The sequence below is a fragment of the Polyodon spathula genome, chromosome 21, assembly GCF_017654505.1.
Source record: "Polyodon spathula isolate WHYD16114869_AA chromosome 21, ASM1765450v1, whole genome shotgun sequence".
Taxonomy (NCBI): Eukaryota; Metazoa; Chordata; class Actinopteri; order Acipenseriformes; family Polyodontidae; genus Polyodon; species Polyodon spathula.
This window is the reverse complement of record NC_054554.1, coordinates 10917427-10929535: the sequence shown is the minus strand read 5'-3', so window position 1 is coordinate 10929535 and position 12109 is coordinate 10917427. Positions and strand designations below refer to the sequence as shown.

At 39.4% G+C, this 12109-nt stretch overlaps 1 protein-coding gene across 1 annotated transcript in view; it reads right to left on the bottom strand.

Moving 5' to 3' along the window:
- Nucleotides 1-10663, bottom strand: part of LOC121296462 (Golgi apparatus protein 1-like) — a 37178-nt gene extending 26515 nt beyond the window's left edge. Inside the window, exon 1 of the mRNA XM_041222068.1 lies at nucleotides 10312-10663. Coding sequence (XP_041078002.1) covers nucleotides 10312-10629 — 318 coding nt within the window. The 5' untranslated portion in view covers nucleotides 10630-10663. The remainder of the gene's footprint in view (nucleotides 1-10311) is intronic.
- Nucleotides 10664-12109: the final 1446 nt, after the last annotated feature.

Genomic DNA, 12109 nt, shown 5'->3' with positions numbered 1-12109 from the left:
GTTGTCTCATTTTATTATACATCCCTTCAATATGTTTACGGTGTGCGAGTTTGATTGATGAACATCAGTTTGACGTGCATGTTGCACCATGTTTATGATTAATATTTAATAAGTTAATTCCCATATTAAATATTTAATGTTGAAAACTACACGTTGGTTAATATTTAACAAAGTGAAATCTGTACAGCAAGGGAGACCCTTTCACTTTGTTGCCAGGATGTTAAGCAAGAGATTCTGTTTCTATAGCTAAAAATAAAATATTTAAGCAATAGAGCCCGTTGATGCAGGCTCCACAGTGTGGTAGATAACCACTGGCTAACGAAAGTCAAGGTAATCTACCACATGGTAGAGCCCGCATCAAGAGGGCTCGAATCGACATTAGAAAATTATTTTTGTTTTCTTAAAAAAAAAAAAAAAAAAAAAACACACACCTTTAAAACCTATATTTACCTTGAACTTCTATTTCACCAGGTAACATTCTGCTGAAGAAAATAGTCCCTAGCATAATTACAACAGAAAATCGACAGAGAAGACATCATTATTATTGCCAACATTTATTGGGGTCTTACTATTTCTTATTATAATTTATCTGGACATGTACAACTGTTGAATAGTCCGTGTAGTATCGAGTCTGACTGGAAACTTCTTGTTGGAGGCGGGGCATCATTCAAGCAGGCAGGGAGTGGATTGGCTGGTGCGGAAAGAACTGAAACAAGGTTGGCAGTTTGACTGGCTGGTTTTGAGGGAGGGTGTTGTTTGGATCCAGCTGATGACAAAATTGTGGACCAATCATGTCTTCCCTGTTGATTTGCTGTCCGTAGCTGCAAATTGAGCCTCTGTTACGCTGTCCTGTCAGACAAGATATTCCTTGTCTCTAGACCAGCGTCAGAAAGTATGTTTAAAGTAACTTTGTTGCCAGATTAGTTGTAGATTAGAAAGTTAAAGGAAAAAGCCAGCATTCATGCGCAGATAGATTTTAAAAATAAATTCACAGTTAAGCACTTCAATGTTCCACTTCAACACACACTACATTAAAACTGCAGGGGTGTTGGTTCCCATTTAATTTCCTAACTTAAATTTAAACTTGCTTAATAAAGTTTAAAAATACTGGGAATGTTTGTAGCCAGCATAACTATTTTACACTAATCTGCAACATGCGTTTGTGTACAATGCACAATTTAAATTGTATATGGAAAAGCCAGTGAAGAAATATTTAGTATTGAATTGGTTTACACTGTACAGTTACTACTACATAAAACACGAAGGCCAAAATAATCATTTTTTCACATTTAAAAGAAATATAAAAATTTGAATCCACAATGAGCTGGAAGACAGAACCAATTTGCTGACTTCCAACTCAAGTTTTGTTATTTGCTGGAGGATGGTTGCATTATAGGAAATCAATGATTGTTGTTCTCCAAATTAGATTTCTCAGAATCCCTTACCAGACTGCTTTTAATCCCTACAGGGGTGTCAGACTTTGCCGTTGCTCATTAATCAGCATAACCCAATTACTGGCAGCGTTCCACAATACAGCATCAACACTTTGAAAAAGTACATGGAAATGAACGTTCATTCAACTTGAAGACTTGTGCTTAGACAACTGGCTCGCCCAAACAGGCTTCATTATAAAACAATACATGTGGTACCAGCCAAGGTGGCAGTTTGTTTCCACAGCATATAAAACTATCTGCACAAGTAAAACTTAAATTGTCTTGAACAGGCAAATTCAGCACAGACCTGCATTAACGAGATAATCAGCAGAGAAAAAAATGCTGCACAGCAGTGGCACACACACCCCCTCACCCCACCCCTCCCCTCGTGGCTAGGAGGCTCAAATTTGCATGATTGTTGACAGAAAACAATTTGTAGAAAAGCTGAGCAGAAAGAGGCATGAGGCAGAGCCAGGCACAAATACTCTTGATTAAACACGGACTTCTAAACACCACAAAACACCGCCTTCAGAAAAAATAGAGGGAGCAACTTTGCACTTCAAAAACGTACCCTACAATCTATACATCAGTTCTTAATCATTAAACAACTGAGGGACATTCCGAGGTGTATATTAGGTGTTATAAATTTCTCCTACAGTCATTTTAATGGGTGCCATTAATTGTGCATACAGGAAATGGGCACGAGGAGTTGATTTTGAAATGTATGTTTGGAGCGGTACAGGTTTTTCAGCATCACTTTCACTGCTAAGGTGAACAGTTATTTTACCACGCAGTTAACACGTGGTTACACAAGATGCTTAACATTTTTTTGTGAGAAAATGAACAATGCTTCCTGGAGAAACCTAAAAAACATTCAAGCAGATACATCCAATTAAAAAAAACCAGCAGGACTTGCACCACACAGCTGGACATCGCCTAAACCTGTTGCTAAAAACAGAACCCAGGTCCATTTGAATTTGTATTGTCTGTTGCCGGTCCGTCTTTGGCGATTCTCTCACACACCATCTGCCGAGACCACGTTGCTCGAGCACCCCATCCTGTAACCAGGCTTCAGGTTACCCACCAAGTGGGCATTTAACACAGCAGTAAGAATGGTTAGGTAAAGATTCAGGGCAGACCAGGAGATTGCACACTTAAGTCTCATCCCATTTATAAAAGAGTTCACTTTTGTTCCTCTAACCTCGGGTCTACTCTGTTCCTTCTTGTCTCTACGGGTGCTAGAGACAATCACGCTCTCAGACTCGCTCCCCGAGAGAAATCACTTGGCAGACTCTCTTTCGATTTTTTAAAAGTAGGTTAAAAAAAAAAAAAAAAAAGAGTACTTCTCATTTGACTTCTTAATTGGTCAGCACTTTGATAACTTATGAAACGCGCTGTATAAAAAACAATTCTAGAACATGTAAAAATATGAAATCCGCTATAAAATTAGAAGCCAATGAACAGAGTATTCCTGCCAAGCTTAATCCATACCTGACCATTTGCATCTGAGCGTGGGAGGGTAAGGACAGCCCTCTGATGTTGGCATTATCAGCAAGATTATATTTTAGATAAGAGGATACACCATGAAGGTTCAAAGAGTAGTGGAGTTCAGAGTCCCGCGCAACATTTTTATGACCCGCTTCCGACCCGACCCCGCTGCAACAGTCTTCTTACCCACGACCCGACCCGCTTTAAGATCTCAAACCCGACCCAAATGCACAAGTCCTTTACCTACTGCCTGTGGATGATGGACTCTCTCACTTTCACACAGATATCTGCCATTCTCCACAGATTGAGTTTATACAATAGGCTATACAGCATGGTAGCTCTCTAGTGGTCTAGATATATTTTAACATATTAAGTATCTTTACTATAAAATACCTGCCTATTCCTTTCATGCCACCAGTTGAAAGGGAGCTACACCTGTGCTTTCGCAGAGAGGATGTACCAGTTTTGTGGCCGTCATTCACAAAAGCAGAAATGACAGGATTTACAAGCAACAAATCCAGTCACATGTTCATTATTTTCATTCACTACGATTCAAAGAATTCCACTCTTCTCTTGAACTTATTCACTACATGATATAAACCCCACGCTATCTTTGGTTTCACCTCATCCACACACATTTTAGTATCACCAGATGGACGAGACAAAAGGATCTTGTGACTTAAACAAGTGGGTACCCAACCCGACACAGGACTCTACTGTAGTTATTCCACAAATGAGCGAGTCATGGAATGAAATAAACAGAACTGAAGTATTAAGTATTCTGTACATACAAGAAGGAAATAAAGTGTGTTTAAATCTATATTTAAAATCAGCGGCTATTGGAGAATTATTTCCCTTAGCTTTGCGTCTTCCGAGCAACAAGGCATCATTTGGAACAGTGCAATTTGCCTGGCCATTCAGGTCGTTCGATTTCAATGAAAGCCAGACAGATTCCAAAATGACATCTGGTAAAAAAGTCAAAAAACGGGACAATCAAATGAAATGTAATGTGAAAGATTGTGAGATATTTGCACTGGCCGATAGAAAGAGCACTGCCTTATGATAAACTGAATAGTCGAGCAGTGAAGACTTCTTGGAATTGCAGAGAAATTTGGAGCCAATTTATGTTTGAACTGGAATTCCACCGGGAGACGAGTAAATACATCCACTCTTCAAAAGAAATGGAAGCAGCCAAATATCGAGCAGGATCAAGTTGCTTTCTCATAATCTTAAAATCAGCAGTCCTGACTACATAATCATATCAAAGAGCTTAACTCGCACACAGTCAGACTAACACAGAATGAGATCATTCACGAACAAACAAAATACATTGCAAATTAATGGTGGATCCACAGTGAGTCAGCTTAAGAGCCACTGTCAAAAGTTGCTGTAACAGGCTGCTGCTGCCTGTGATGTCAAAACGTCCACATATTACAGAGAAAGGGATACATGGCTTGTTACAGCAATGGTATGGGGGTTTGCATCTATCTAGGTTTTAGTAATCAGACCAGATTAGAAGTTGTAAAACTGCAGTTGCATTGACAAAGCGAGCTGTTTATTTACCATTGGTTTTTAAACACAGAAAAGTAGTGCTATCCATTTTGGTAGATCACAAACCTGTAGGCAGAATATGCACAATCACACTATGTAAACCAAACTTTTCTGTGCCTTTCAGACTTCAGGCCAGTGCTAAAATGTGGTTCCACATATCTACTGAACTGGGCGAAGCTCATGCTACACAACTACTATTTAAAAAAAAAAAAAAAAAAAAAAAAAAAAAAGTGTCACTGCATTGTCATAGAAATGGCATACACCCCTGCGTATGTGATTATACTGCAAGTTTCAATCGATGAAAAAAAATCATTACATCCAGGGGTCGGCACCATATCGATCAATAATAAAAAAACATTGTCCACGGACAAACAAGACAGAAGTTAAATACCACTATATACGTGTGTGTGTTAGACATATTCACTGCCATAGATACCGACAACTCCTGCCACGGACACGTGTGTCCGTGTATGGACAAGTTGCCGACCCCTGCATGCACCAAAAATCTCCTTTCAACCATCCATGGTTTGAGAGCCACATATTGTCCAGCATTAACCCAGACTGACACTACTGAAGAGAAGCTGGCGGGTTGAAAAGATATGGCTCAGCGAGTAACAGACATCAGTAACATTAGTGCCTCCATGATGAAAAGTGTTTCTCCTACGAGCAATATTTACATCTGCAATTCCCTGCACGACATTCCATTTATTCAAAATAGTTCAGCCAAGACTAAGTGACTTCGATTCACATCAAGATTAGACTGGTTGATCTCATTGGAATTGTGTATTTAATTGAAAAACACTTAAACAGACAGTCTTGGGGGGGCTCCCAAGTGGCGCATCCAGTAAAGGTGCTCTGCGTGAGTGCAGGATGCGCCCTATAGGGTCTAGGTCGGCCAGGATGTCCTCAGCTCACCGCGCACCAGCGACCCCTGTAGTCTGGCCAGGTGCCTGTTAGCTGCCCGGGAGCAGCATCGTCCTCCGACGCTGTAGCTCCTGGACAGCTGCATGATGAATCTGCAGTGTGTAAAGAAGCTGACAGCTACATGAATTCTTGTTGATCCCTGTTCATCCAGGTTATTTCAGGATTTTCAAACATTTGAATAATATCAATCTATACAAAATTTATTTTGCAGCATTGTTTCAGCTGAAAGCAGGCTTAAAATGAACTTGATAGAAATGGAATCAGCACAAATCCAGCTAGAATCAGGAAATCATTGAAACTCTGAAGAGTTGTCTAGTGCACAATTTGGTAATGTATTGGTTTCATAACAACTTTGCCATTTGAGCACTATTTTGTAAAACAGCTATTTATTAGTGTTTGAAATTGTAATTGATATGTTAATGGGTTGCCACTGCACTTCCATCCATCATCTGCACACTTCCCAACTACATGAAGTGATTTTATTTAGATACAAATGAATTTTTGGTCTTTGAATACAACTCACAGAATGGGTTAAAGATTAAGCCAGATTCTGGTTAAATTCCTACTTAGACAGTACAAACTAGAAATAAAAACAGGTTCTTAGGACATTAGTTGATTTTATGAGATTATAAAAACTGGCTACTTCAAAGATAAACTGGATTATGCTTTGAAGCTAGGGTTAGGACAAATGGGCAATTAACCAAGTGAGAAAAGCTTTGTGTCTGATTGGTTCAAGGAAAAATCACAATGTCAGAGACTGCATTTAAACTGAGAATACTGAAATGTTTTTTGTATTGCTCTGAGCCCTGCTTGGAAAGACCATACCTGCAAACTGTTGTCACCATGTAAACTTTAAGATGTCTGGCTGCAACTCAGAACTTTTATCTTCAATAAAACTATACTTCTCTGAAAGCCAAAAGAAGCTTGCGACTTCTCTTTTCCTTTCTTTTATGCCTTAAATTCAACAGCGATCAGTCGATCACCACTTTGCTATTCAGTGCTGCCCCTAAAGAGAATATATTGCACACAAACAGTGAAATACAAACACAAACTCCAGAATAAAATCTTCTGCAAACGACCTAGTGTTGAAACAAACTGTTGTTCCTTTCATTTCTTGATCAATTGCTCAATGTTAACCAAAAAGACAATAATGCTGAAACTGTTAGTTCACTAGGGTTAGACTAAATAATGCCACAAAACATCAACCCTACAATAACTCATTTTAAAGACAAGTTTTCTACTGGGTCATCTTTACCCACAGTGCAAGACAGAATAGCAACAGCGAAGATAGTATTTTAATATGAATGCCCAAAACTGTAGTAAAACATTTAGCTCATCAAGTGGTGTAGCACACAATGCCTCTGGAATGGCTGGCATGATGCTCTTCCTTCAAATGAATAGAACATTATGAAGATAACCTTTCAGTGATCATGTCTCCCTCGGCTTCTTGACAGTTACCTGGGGTGTGTTCAATAGGCAGAGCGCTCCAGAGCATTACGTGGAGCTTTCTACTGAATGACCTGCACACTGAGAGCGCTTCATAAAGTTAGCCAACATTCAGAAGAGCTGACTGTGGGTGTTTCAAAATGGCCATTCACAGATGTATTTAAAGTATTGTTGAAGAAGAAAAAAAAAAAACAGTACTTCAATAGCAGGATTTCATGGAAATGCAGAAGGTTGCAAAACAAAGAAACTACTGTTAAAGCCATTCACAGATATATTTAAAGCACTGAAGAAAAAAACTATATAAAAATGTTACTGGGTTGAATTGTTAAATTACATTTTTTTTATTTTGCTGTACAACACTTCTACAATAGAAATATTATTGTGTAAACTGCACTGTAGCCACCTGTAAATAAAACATGTAACAATCACAGTACTGAGGAACAATGCTCTCAGAGTTTAATTCGTACAGGACTCTTGCATGTGTTTGAATTCACTGCCGCTAAAGCCATGGTGTTGGCTCTTGATGCAAGTGCAATAGAGGCATTAAAACAGCAGACTTTCTGCACAATCTTCCATAAATTCATCAAAAAAAAGTAGTGCTAGTGCTGTGTTTTCCATCATCTTGTAAATTCTCTAACACACTCTTCAATAAGAGCTAACTTATTTTACATCGTGCCAGGGCAGAGCGCTCTCTCTATTGAAAACTGCCCGGAACTCCGCTCTCTCGCCCACACACAAGGAGGGAAGGGGGGAGGGAGAGGGAACAATATCTAGAGTGTCTTTCCAAAAGGTCACTCACTTGATAATACATTCCTTGGTGACCACTTACTAATCAGTGATGAACATAACAGCATCACCTCACCTCAGAGTAATCTTAACTTTGGCTCCACTGGGGAAACAGATGAGGGTATGCAAACACCCCATCTATTCCCTTGCTTCATTTAAAGAAATTAAACATCCAGTGAAAAATGGCTGGAGTTCTCACATACTGGTCAGGCTTGCAAAAAGCATCACCATCATAACCAACAGTAAGAACGAAATCCACATACTGTAAACCACATAATGTCTTGTTCATCACAAGAAAAAACAAAACCACAAACCCCACACATTCTAGAAAGTGAATCTACAAAGGATCACTTTTGCTGTGAAGCCTCAAATGTATTAAGACACGTAATTGATCCTAAAAGACTATAAATTGTGGGATCCTGCTTCTTTATCATTTAACACCATGTAACCCAGTGACACACTTCTGATCTTGTCAGCTTTTTCAGTTATTGCAGCAAAGACAGGGAAACATTCAAGTGCCATCCATTCCTATTAGAAACACACCAGTGGGCTTGCTTGTGCAAGAGAAGTATTGAACAGCAAGTGTGAATCAAACAAAAAACTATGATACAAAATGTAGAATAACCAAGGCTTAATAGGCAGTTCTATGTAATAAGTCCATTCTTGTTTCATCTTGCAGTGACACAAATGCAAGTTATAGGACCACCTAAACCTTACACTTGCATTTTATGTGGCACAGTATTAGTCAATGTTGCTTAGGGGTAAGGATGTGACGATTCATTGTGTACCGTGTGGCACACTGATTGTACTGCTATACAAGACCACATGCACAATAAAGCTTAACATAGTTCAACAAATGGTTCTTGAATGAGGAATAAGAGTGATTAATAGTTGGTATGAAGGCATACTCCTATCATTAATTTTTTTTTAAAATCATTTGATCATGTACATCATATAAAAGTAGTTTCAGGGCCACTACACATCGCGATACATTGACCAGCATTGCAAAATTGTATTGAGACAGTGCATCATTAGACCCCCAACGCTGCCCCAGGCAACCAACACAAAGTTAAGAGGGAGAGGAAACAAAAGTACTTCCATCCTTAGATTGTGCCAGGATAAATGGGCTTCAAAGTGGAAACAAATAAATAACAGACTTAACATTGACATGCTAATGCAGCAACATTAAAGTGGTTCTAGTTAATACAATTCCAGAAATCACTTCTCATGCTCTCCGTTTACTTTCTTTGATCTCAGAAATCATGATCAAAATCAGACATGACCCATCAAAGAGAATCAGATCTATAGATAAAAGCCAACAATGGCACACCAGAGCTCAAAGTCATAGCTGTATCCTTTAAGAGCCCACAGCTGAACATCAGTAGTTACAACACACTCTGTTTGCAACATAAGCATACCTTGGTGAACCATAACGGACTCTGACTACCTGCTATTTTGCAAGGTTTGCCTGAAGGCACTTCAATCCCAGCAGCTAGCAAGAGAAGAATCCTTTGCATCTTGATGTCAGAATCGTATCCAAGTGATTCCGGTTTCTTGCCACTGTCTTTCCCATGCATGGAAATGAACATTAGGAAAACGTTTATTTTTCCCGAGTGCCATTACTTCAAACCTTCATGCAACTTGGAGCAGTAGTGTGTGGCGCACTTATCATGATATTATTAAACAAAAAAAAAAACCTGACAAGGATTCAGCTGTATGCATAGCCCGTTTTTTTTTTTCTCATTTTTTAAACTAAGGAAAACATGCATTAAAAAATGCATATTTCAGTGAATTTAAATACACCCACAAACAGTACTTCACGTTTTAATGATCATTAACATCGGTGCACTTTTACCACACTACGTGTATCCGTGCACTTCAAACACTGCCAGATGTTTTTGGAGGACTGACAACTGTCAAAGTGGCAGTTTTATAAAAAGAACAAAATGCAAGATGCAAATTTTTCTCTGTATCAAGTCTCTGTGACGGGTACTGTTTATCCGCTTTACAATTTCATTATATAAGTTTATAAGGGCGGTACGGCCGATCTGACTAAAGTCAGAAAGGCAATATTAATTTCTAAAACGTGATCTTTTCAGACAGACGATGTGCATAACGAGAGAGAATACATAATATCATTGCTACACATATTAAGAGATATTTAGCTATGTTGACAGACAAGAGATTTTAGTCAGAGAAAAAGTAACTGCATACAATGGTGGTTTACTTATTCACCATTTTGCACAACTGGCATTACGTTATTACGGGCGCACTACAGCAGTAACTAGGTGCCGAGTTGAATTAATCCGCGTATCTCTGTAAACTAATTCTACCTACACATACAACAAACCAATAACGTCTATGCCATACACTGCAGTATCCGTGCATTCATATAAAGCAGGTCTCCGATTTCAAAATACCTACCTCTGCATAGCATTCTAAACCCTACAGAGCAGAGTTCCGCTGATTGCAAAGGCGGCATGTTTGGGTCTGCAGTGTGGGAATTCGAACAAAGATCCAGATGTACCACAGTCACCATCGTCATCACCTCACACAGCTATACATGCAGACCACCGCGGTCCCCTCAGTCGCTCTCTTTGGTCCTGCCTCACAAGTGCAGGCACGCCCTGGCTCCCCAGTGTCTTTCCACTGGTTACCCCTCTTGTCTACTCCACACGCTTACCTCCTTCCGATCCTGCAAGCACTCCAGCACGGCCAGGTTGTTGTTCCAGGTGTGCTTGGGGCAGAGCCGCATCAGGTCCTCCCGACAGGCCTCCTCTTCAGCCAGCTTCCAGCCGGTGATCCGGCGGGGCTGGGAGGCCCCGGCAGCGGGGGCTGCCGGGTTCCCCGCGTTGGGCGCTTGCCCTGGTCCCTGGTTTTTAATCTGGGCTTGAATAACATCATTGACATTTAGATTTGCTTTTGGCGCCTGCGAGAAACACACAGAGACCGTGACAGACAGCAACAGAAGAAGCAGCTGAACACGTCTACACGCCGCCATCTTCGGGGGAAACAGTAACAGCAACAGCAGAGTACTAAGCCACTCCTGTTTATATTGTCGGCGTGTGCGGTGGACACGTACGCCCCCCTTTTAGCAAGATGACGTGTCCAACAGCGTCTCCACTACAAGTTACCGTGGAAATCCTCCACCAACATGGCTACATGTTATTGGTTCAAGTTGTGTAACGATGTTAGTGTTACTCACTGTGACTGCATTGTTCTGAAGCGTTTCATTTGATAGTTTTTTTGTTCATTTGACCTTCTTATTGCAGCCTTTGAATTCCATTGCAAATAACTATTATTAGCAATGTCAGAGATTGTCAAAATCCACACGAATGAGCAAACCTATTAAACCTTGACCTTATGGCTTATCCCCACACTGATTTTATTCATACTTTCATAAATTGACATTGAGATATTGAATATATTTTTGGGGCAGTATGGTTTTCCTATTCTGGGATTTAGTTTTTTGCAAGCTGCTAAAAAAAACAAAAAAAACAAACAATGTTTTTGTTTTGGTTTTTTTGCAATCTGGCTGTATTGCATAAAGAAAAGAGTAAATCAATTGAACTGTAAGGATTTTAGGAAGACACAATGTGTGAAAAAGTATATGCCAGTCATTCTTAGCCCTCTGTGTACAAATTAATGAAAACATGGTAACAGATTAATAAAAACATGTACTTTTAAAATAGCATCAATTCATAGCAATTCTTTCTGGGGCCAATCTCCATAATACCAGTACTTTAAAAAAAACACATGTGGACCTTTTTAAATACCTTCTGTGCATCAAATAGGAAAACAGTAAATATTTGTCCCAGTTGTCAGCAGGGTGCCAGTATTCAAATCCAGACTGTACAGACAGGAACATGTAATAGCTTATCGTATCAGATCACATTTAACACAGGATGTCAGATTCAGCTGACCTCTGAAAGATGGCTAGTGTCATATTTTGGGCATTTAGTTTTGCTCATTTAATGAGGTATAACTTCATTGGGAATGGTGGATTGGAGGCTTGCAGTACCTTATTAGATTATGACTCCAGCAGTGTGGTCACTGCAGCTTTCAGCCTTCCACACATGTGTAAGTAAAGTAATTGTAGCTAACAAAATGATTCCATAAATCATACCTGTTTTACACTTCCATCAGCTATATAGCTCTCAAATGTGCATCTTTGAAAGAAACATGTTACAGGGAACATGATATCTCGTATCTGCTATTACTTTAAGTTAAAGAAAGTTTCTGAAGGATCATAAATAAATTGTGCAGACTTTGCAGATGAGCTTCAGGTATAGAGAAGCAGGTATACTTTGACTGATACAAATAACTGCAAAGCTTGCAGGAGCTCAATTGAATGTTGGGGTGAATATTGTTTTGCAGGAAGTATGGAGCGAAACTTTCTCATTTGTTCTTTAGAAACAGGAATGTTTCTCATACTGGATTTATAATGTCATTTGCTGTGCTGATCACTGATTAGATTAAAA